A 9,363-nucleotide genomic window follows, 5' to 3' on the forward strand; every position below is an offset into this window, starting at 1 on the left:
GGGGTTTCACCATGTTGGCCAGGCTGGTCTCAAACTCCTGACCTCAAGTGATCGGCCCACCTTGGCCTCCCAAAGTGCTGGGATTACAGGTGTGAGCCACTGTGCCCAGCCAGGTATTTCTTTATTGCAGTGTGAGTACAGACTAACACAGGTGCCTACTTGAGACTGGTGGGTGAGAAGAGGGAAAGGATCAAAAAATGACCTATCTGGTACTATGCTGATGACATGAGTGACAAAATTATCTGTATGGCAAACCCCCAATGACACACAATTTACTTATATAATGAACTGCACAAGTACCTCTGAAACAAAAATAAAAGTGCTTTTTCTTTTTTTTTTTAAAGTGCAGGATCAGTCCAGGCATGGTGACTCATGCCTGTAATTCCAGCACTTTGGGAGGCTGAGGTGGGTGGATCACTTGAGGTCAGGAGTTTGAGACCAGCTGGCCAACGTGGTGAAATGCCATCTCCACTAAAAATACAAAAATTAGCCAGGCGTGGTGGTGTGCACCTGTAGTCCCAGTTACTGTGAGGCTGAGGTGGGAGAATCACTTGAACCTGGAAGGTGAACGCTACCGTGAGCCGAGACTGTGCCACTGCACTCCAGAACAAGCATCAAGTGCAGGATCAGAGAGAGCAAGCACCTAGCCCCAGTCACACAGCGGCAGCTGGTAGGCCGGACAGTCAAGGCCAGGACCAGCACCTGTGGCCTCTCCATGTTATCCTCTTAAATGTCCCACATGCTCAGTGCTAAGCACAGCCCCAACTAGCTGAGGCTGCCATGGAGACTTACAATAGTCTGTCACGTAGAAATAGGTGGGTTCCGTCCAGGAGCCATTGCCGGCGAGGGAGGTGGCCCGGACTCGCACGCTGTAGTTCCCCGGCGACAGCCCGCGCAGCCGGCAGCCCCGTTCCAGAGCGAAGTGCTTGCGGGAGACGCAGAGATGCAGCTCCTGGAAGGAAGAGAGGAGGAGGAGGGTGGCTGAGTTTTGCACATTTGGGAGTGTCCGCCCCTAGCAGGGAGCTCATAGCCAGGATCCTGCTCAGAAATGACGCCAAGGCAGCAAAGCACAGACTAAGACACACAAGTGACTTTGAGAATTGCAGAATTTTATAACCACAGTGCTAGGGATAAGTATATAGATACAGGGATTATCATGATTGGAAAGGGCCGGACTTCATAAGCCAGAAGCCGAGCATTAGACCCTGATGGTTTCTTTTCTTTTCTTTTTTCTTTTTTTTTTGAGACGGAGTCTCACTCTTGTTGCCCAGGCTGGAGTGCAATGGCGCAATCTCGGCTCACTACACCTCTCGGGTTCAAGTGATTCTCCTGCCTCAGCCCCTGAATAGCTGGGATTACAGGCACCCACCACCACGCCCGGCTAATTTTGCATTTTCAGTAGAGTCAGGTTTTTACCATGTTGGCCAGGCTGGTCTCAAACTCCTGACCTCAAGTGATCTGCCCACCTCAGCCTCCCAAAGTGTTGAGGTTACGGGCGTGAGCCACTGCGCCTGGCCCTATTATCTATTTTCTATTAATATTATTTTCTATAATATTATCTTTCTAAAAATCATTTGTTTTATTTTTAATTGACAACAGTCATATAGGTCTGGCACAGTGGCTCATGCCTGTAATCCCAGCCCTATGGGAGGCCATGATGGGAGGATCACTGGAGCCCAGGAATTAGAGACCAACCCGGGCAACATAGTGAGACCCCATTTCCACAGAAAATAGAACAATTAGCCAGGCACAGTGGTTCGCGCCTGTAGTCCCAGCTACTCAGGAGGCTAAGGTGGCAGAATCACTTGAGCCCAGGAGGTCAAGGGTGCAGTGAGCTATGAAAGCTCCACTGCACTCCAGCCTGGGTGACAGGCTAGACCCTGTCTATAAAATAAACAAACAAAAATAAAAATAATAGTGGTATACACGTATGGGGTACAGTGTAAAGTTATGATACAGTATAAATTGTGGAATGATTAAAACAAGCTAATTAAATGCTCATCAGTTCATGTACTTATTTCTTTGTTGTGAGAATATTTAAAACCTATTCTTCTAGCCATTTTGCAATATGTGTTATTAGCTACAGTCACCATTCGTGTACAGAGCAATGGATTCCAAGAATGTATTCCTCCTGTCTGAAACTTTGCACCCTTTGATTCACATCTCTCCTTATTCTTCCTTTGTTTTTTTCCCTGACCATTTTAAAATGCCAAAGTGGGCAGGGCGTGGTGGCTCATGCTTATAATCCCAACACTTTGGGAGGCTGAGGCGGGCAGATCACTTGAGGTCAGGAGTTCGAGACCAGCCTGGTCAAGATGGTGAAGCCCTGTCGCTACCCAAAACACAAAAATTAGCTGGACCTGGTGGCGTACACCTGTAATCTCAGCCTAGAGGCTGAGACAGGAGAATCGCTTGAACCCGGGAGACAGAGTTTGCAGTGAGCCGAGATTGTGCCACTGCACTCCAGTCTGGGCAACAGAGCAAGACTCCGTCTCAAAAATAAATACATAAATAAATAAAATGCAGAAGTGACTCCCAGCTCACAAATCATTACAAATCAGGCAGCAGGCCACATTTAGCCTATGGGATATAGTTTACTGACTGACCCCTGGTTTAAGAGATTATATGGTTTGTCTGCGGTCTCATAGCTGCAAAGTGGCAGGGCCAGCTCTTGAACTGTCTGGCTCTACAGCTACTCGGGAGGCTGAGGCAGGAGAATGGCGTGAACCCGGGAGGCGGAGCTTGCAGTGAGCCGAGATGACGCCACTGCACTCCGGCCTGGGTGACAGAGCGAGACTCTGTCTCAAAAAAAAAAAAGGAAAAGAAAAAAGAAAAAAAAGAGAACTGTCTGGCTTTATAACTTCTTCTTAAGACCACGGCAGAATATTTTTGCCATGTCTCCAGCAAAATTAGAAAAGGATGGAAATGAAGGATCTGCAGGGCCTATGCCAGATTTCCTGCCTTTCCCTGCAACTCCCGGCCTCTGTCGCATCAGAACCAAGTGGATAACTGGGCTTAATGTCTAAGGACAAATAAAAAAACTCTTTCTTTGCCATGGTGCTGCCTTTCGATTTTTTTTTTTTTTTTACTCATTATAGAAAGAGTTGAAGGCCAGGCACGGTGTGGCTCATGCCTGTAATCCCAGCACTTTGGGAGGCCGAGGAGGGCAGATGACGAGGTCAAGAGATCGAGACCATCCTTGCCAACATGGTGAAACCCTGTCTCTACTAAAAATACAAAAATTAGCTGGGCGTGGTGGCAAGTGCCTATAATCCCAGCTACTGGGGAGGCTGAGGCAGGAGATTCACTGGAACCCGGGAGGCGGAGGTTGCAGTGAGTTGAGATCGCAACACTGCACTCCAGCCTGGGCAACAGAGCGAGACTGTCTGAAAAAGAAAAAGAAAATGTGGTACACTTCACCTCAAAATAAAATAAAATAAGTAAATAAATAAATAAATAAAACAGTGGGGATAAAACAGCTGGGATCCACCCAAATGGAGATTCGCAAAGTGCAAAACATACCTTTTGATAAGCATGTAACTAGAGGTAAAACGAGAACCTCCAAGAAGAGACAGGAGGCTCTCGGGAATAAGACCATGAAAACTGCAAGCGTCGAGCCAAAACTCTGAAAAGTTTTCGAAACAGTTCCAAGCTAATAGTGCATGCAGAGAACCGGGCTGGAACATTTAGGAGGGGGGTGGAGAGTGGAGAAGAGAAATAAATGTTTTTTTTTAAAAAAAAAAAAAAGCCAACAACCCCGTGTTTATCATGTGACAGTAACAGCAAGAAAACAAATCAGTCTGATGGCAGGGGTGGGGGCAGGGAACTCCAGTCCAAAGTTTCTTCCAAGTGGAATGAGTCACCGAGTAGAGAGGGACGAATAAGCAAATATAGAAACCCGAGGTAGCTGCTAACCGGGACAAAGGGGAAACGCATCTTCTTTTTTTTTTTGGAGACGGAGTTTCGCTCTTGTCGCCCAGGCTGGAGTGCAGTGGCGAGATCTTGGCATCTTGGCTCACTGCAACCTCCGCCTCCTGGGTTCAAGCGATTCTCCTGCCTCAGCCTCCTGAGTAACTGGGATGACAGGCGCATGCCACAGCATGACTCTGTCTCTAAAAAAAATTTTTTTAAGGGAGATACTGAAAAAAAAACGCAATTAAATAGCCAGAGGTGGCTTTGTTTATGAAACTAGCAAAAGAAAAAAAAACATAACACTCACCGGCCGGGCGCGGTGGCTCACACCTGTAATCCCAGCACTTTGGGAGGCCAAGGCGGGCGGATCACGAGATCAGGAGTTTGAGACCAGCCTGACCAACATGGTGAAACCCCGTCTCTACTAAAAGACAAAAATTAGCTGGGTGTGATGGTGGGCTCCTGTAGTCCCAGATACTCAGGAGGCTGAGGCAGGAGAATCACTTGAACCCCCCCCAAAAAAAGAAATGCCAAACTCTTTCCTAAAGCAGCTGTGCCTTTTTACGTTCCCACCGGCAACGTATGAGGGTTCTGATTTCTCCTCATCCTCGCCAACACTAATTACTGTCCATCTTTTTGGTTTTTGCCATGCTCGTGGGCACGAAGTGGTATAGCATTGTGCTCTCGATTTGCATTTTTGTCACGGCTAGTTTGGGGCTGAGTTTTGTGTTCTGTCCTGGTACCAGGGTGGGGTTGAGGGTGGGAGGTTAGAGCCACTCAAGGGAGACAAGCAGCTTCCAAAGGAAGTTCAGGGCATTGTTGACAGCAAGGATACAGATTCTGCAGAGTGAACAATGCCTCTTTCCACTGCAGATCCTCCTTGATTTTTTTTTCTGCTTCTGAGTCCAACCTGTCCCTGTTCACCCAGAACTTTCTAAGTGTGGACACTGAAAATCTCACATCCCAGGGAGCCCTCAGTCCTGGCTAAACCTAGACAACTGGTCACCCTGTTGGCATTGGATTTAACTCGAATCCTAACTTCTCCTAGCTTTTTCCCATGCCTTTGACTGGCCTGTGTCTCCTGTTCCTGCGACCCAAGGGTCACTATTAGGAAGTCCCACCACGAATCCCCAACGGCCTCTGTCCCACACAGCACAACCCCAGTCCCACCCAGACCAACACTGTTCACCCTAGAGAGAAGCAGAGATGGAGGAAGGAATGAAAGGAGAATGTAAGGTTACAGTCACCTTCTTAAGAACCTTTTCATAGACACATTCCTGTTATTGCCAACAATTTCCTTAATTACCTAGCATTGTTTTGATCAAGAAAAAAAAGTGACGTACAACTTTATTTATTTACATATATATAGAGAGATGGAGTCTCACTCTGTCACCCAGGCTGGAGTGCGGTGGTGTGATCTTGGATCACTGCAATCTCTGCCTCCCAGGTTCAAGCGATTCTCCTGTCTTAGCCTCCCGAGTAGTTGGGATTACAGGCGCACACCACCACGCCCAGCTAATTTTTGTATTTTTAGTAGACACAAGGTTTCACCATGTTGGCCGGGCTGGTCTTGAACCCTGACCTCAGGTGATCCGCCCTCCCGAGGTGCTAGGATTACAGGCGTGAGCCACTGCTCCCGGCCTAAAACTTTATTTTTATGTACACAATTTATACTGTTGGAGTATAATTTTACTACATTTACAAAATTCTCTCTAGCATGTGGTGGGAGTGAATATTATGGTATGTAAGTTACATCTCAATAAAGTTGTTTCTAAATTAAAAAAAAAAAAAACCCTCATGCCCAAGCCAATCAGCATACAGCATTCCTCTGGTCACATGATTGGGCATTGGGTGTCACATGACCTCAGTCTAGCTGGGAATGCTGGGATGCACTCTGTCTTCCTCTGGGTTTAGCACTGCAAAGAAATGAGGTTTGGAACCACTACAACCACAGGTGGACAGCCAGGAGCTACTGGGCTCACTGCCAGGAGCCTTAAGATGCAACCGACCCAGGCCAGGCGTGGTGGCTCACACCTGTAATCCCAGCACTTTGGGATGCCAAGGTAGATTACCTGAGATCAGGAGTTCGAGACCAGCCAGGGCAACATGGTGAAACCCCATCTCCATTAAAAATACAAAAATTAGCTGGGTGTGGTGGTGGGTGCCTGTAATCCCAGCTACTCAGGAGGCGGAGGCAGGAGAATCGCTTAAACCCAGGAGGCAGAGGTTGCAGTGAGCTGAGATTGCACCACTGCACTCCAGCCTGGATGACAGAGTGAATGAGACTCCATCTCAAAAAAAAAAAAAAGATGCAACCGACCCAAAGGAATCCTGGATCCAGCCATTCCTGAAGCTCCTCAGTTGTTCAGCTCTGGGAGCTAATAAGCTTTTCCTCTATCATAAGCTAGTTTGGTTACAGGGGGATTCTTAACTGCTGGGGGATAACACAAAGGAACTAAATTCCAGAGTGTGTAATTTTAACTTCTACATTACACCAAACAAAGGTCATCCCAAACATTTTATCTTAGTTTTTTGGAGACAGAGTCTTCTTGCTCTGTCACCCAGTCTGGAGTGTAGTGACTGAGTCATAGCCCACTATAACCTGGAGCTCCTAAGCTCAAGTAATTCTCTCCTCAGCCTCCCAAGCAGATGGGGCTATAGGCACAGACCACCACGCCTAGCTAATTTTGAAAATTTTTTTGCAGAGATGGGGTCTGGCTATGTTGCCCAGTCTCAAACTCCTGGCCTCAAAGCAATCCTCCCACCTCAGCTTCCTGAGTCACTGGAACTATAGGCACGAGCCACCATGCTTGGCCCCCAAACATTGTTTCAAATGGCTCTTCATCCACCAATTCTATGGATGCCCCATCTTCCATGTGTCCATTCTCCAATGGATGGACGTCTAGTGGTTTGCATATTTTGCTACTGATGACAATCTTGTGCATAGAGCTTTGTTCCCTGTCCCAAATTTGAGTGATTGCCTTAGGACCTACAGGATTAATACATATAGGATAATATATTAATAAATTTTGCAATTATGGCCCCCAGAGAATCACGACTTTCTGTGTCTATGAGACTCTGGGAGCCTCAGTATCCAGCTCACTGAGATACTCAGAGAATGCATTGTACTTCCTCATTCTAGGCTTAGCCACGAGCTCACTTTGCCAAAGGGACACTAGCAAATGTGATGTGAACAGAGTCCTGAGAAGTGTTTGTATATGGAGCATGTCCTTCCTTGCCTGGGCTAGCTCGCTGGACAGTGAGAGAACACATGGGGAAAAAGCTCCGAGTGTCCCCAGCTGAGGCCCCAGTCACGTGAATGAGGCCATCCAGCTCCACCCAAACTGGCCCATGACAAAGGAATCACCCAGTGAACCTGCAGAATTGAGAGAAAGAATAAACGTCTTTTTTTTTTGCCTGAAACAGAGTCTCTGCCGCCCAGGCTGGAGTGCAGTGGTGCGATATCGGCTCACTGCAATCTCCACCTCCCAGGTTCAAGTGATTCTCCTGCCTCAGCCTCCCAAGTAGCTGGGATTGCAGGCACACACCACCATGCCCGGCTAATTTTTGTATTTTTAGTAGAGACGGGGTTTCACCACGTTGGTCAGGCTGGTCTCAAACTCCTGACCTCGTGATCCACCCGCCTCGGCCTCCCAAAGTGCTGGGATTACAGGCATGAGCCACTCCGCCTGGCCAATGTCCTTTGTTTTCAACCAGGACCTTTGGGGGCAGTTTGTCACATAGCAAGAACTGACTGAAACAGTAACTAAAGCTGTCAATCCAAAAAGCGAAACTGCTTTCCAGATAAAATCTGTATTACCTAAAACGGTAAAAACCAGAGGCAATCCAAATCCCCAAAAATAAATGATACCCCAATCATGAGATTAAACTCTATGTAGCAACTACAAATCATAATTCCAAAGGCTATTGTGGACAGAGACATCAAAAGGCAGAAGAAAGTAACTGAAGAATATGGATTAGAGGCATATGCACGTTTGTGCCAATTAAAAACTAGCTGAGCGTTGTATGGTAAGGAATTTTATTTTAAAAATGAATGTTAAAAAAGGCAAATCAAGCCATTCATTTAGCAAATAGGGTCCCAAAATAGGCCCAGAATGACAATTTCAGTAAGGACACTTGCTATTTTTGAAAGTTTACTTTTTCTGTGAAGGGCCACATATAGCCTCTGTTGCGTATTCTTTTTTTTTTTTTTTTTGAGACAGAGTCTTGCTCTGTCACCCAGGCTGGAGTGCAGTGGCATGATCTTGGCTCACTGCAACCTCTGTCTCCCGGGTTCAAGCAATTCTCCCTGCCTTAGCCTCCCGAGGAGTAGCTGGGATTACAGGCACCTGCCATTACGCCTGGCTAATTTCTGTATTTTTAGTAGAGATGGAGTTTCGCCATGTTGCCCAGCCTGGTCTTGACGTCCCGACCTCAGTCCTGTTGCACATTCTTTACAATGCTCTGCAAGCCAGATTTGGCCCACAAGCCATAGTGTACGGATCTCAATTCTAAATTATTGTCAAAGCCAAAATCTTTGGCTGCCAAGAGTAGATGTGGTCCAAGGAGGGGTAAACAGAGGGAGGTCCACCCGGTTATAGGAGAACTCTCTGTCAAAGTTCCAGGAAATCAGACATTTTGCTGTAGCCTCTGTTAGTTGTTGGCAAACTCTGGCCCACCAGCTAAACCTGGCCCACCACTTGTTTTTGTAAATAAAGTTTTATTGGCACACAACCACACCCATTCATTTACATATCATCCATAGCAGCTTTCTCAGTAGAATGGTGGAATTCAGTAGTTGTAACAGAAATCATCTGGCCACAGAGTCAAACATGTTTACTATACAAACCTTTATGGTAAAAAAAAAAATTGGCAAATCTGGATGGGAATATCAGTCTTGCATTTAGATCCTGATTCTATTCTTCCAGGTTTTATGCAGCAGCTTAAACTCTGGAAGCCTCAGTACCCAGCTCACTGGGATAATGTGAGGATGTATTGTACTTCCTCAATCCCAACAGGTATATTATTTTTGCATTTTGGCATTTCTGAAATTGGAGTGCATCTTACAAGCAATGCATCTTACAAACACTTAAGAGCGTTCAGTATCTATATTCTAGGAAAAAATAAAAATAAAATTAGAATTAACAGCACCTTTTTTTTTTCTTTTGCCTGGCTGTCCATAAAAATAACGGGGCCTCTCAAAATTTCCTAGAGGTGGCCGGGCGCGGTGGCTCAAGCCTGTAATCCCAGCACTTTGGGAGGCCAAGACGGGTGGATCACGAGGTCAGGAGATCGAGACCATTCTGGCCTACACGGTGAAACCCCGTCTCTACTAAAAATGCAAAAAACTAGCCGTGCGAGATGGCGGGCGTCTGTAGTCCCAGCAACTCGGGAGGCTGAGGCAGGAGAATGGCGTAAACCCGGGAGGCGGAGCTTGCAGTGAGCCGAGAT

The 9,363-nt window shown here is 46.7% G+C and overlaps 1 protein-coding gene across 3 annotated transcripts in view; it reads right to left on the minus strand.

The window, feature by feature from the left end:
* Positions 1-9,363, minus strand: part of INSR (insulin receptor) — a 169,629-nt gene that overhangs the window by 13,541 nt on the left and 146,725 nt on the right. For all 3 annotated transcript variants that reach the window (XM_011943557.1, XM_011943556.1, XM_011943555.1), the window contains one exon: positions 793-952. In XM_011943557.1, coding sequence (XP_011798947.1) covers positions 793-952 — 160 coding nt within the window. The remainder of the gene's footprint in view (positions 1-792; positions 953-9,363) is intronic.

Source organism: Colobus angolensis, unplaced genomic scaffold, assembly GCF_000951035.1.
Source record: "Colobus angolensis palliatus isolate OR3802 unplaced genomic scaffold, Cang.pa_1.0 Scaffold22, whole genome shotgun sequence".
Classification (NCBI taxonomy): Eukaryota; Metazoa; Chordata; class Mammalia; order Primates; family Cercopithecidae; genus Colobus; species Colobus angolensis.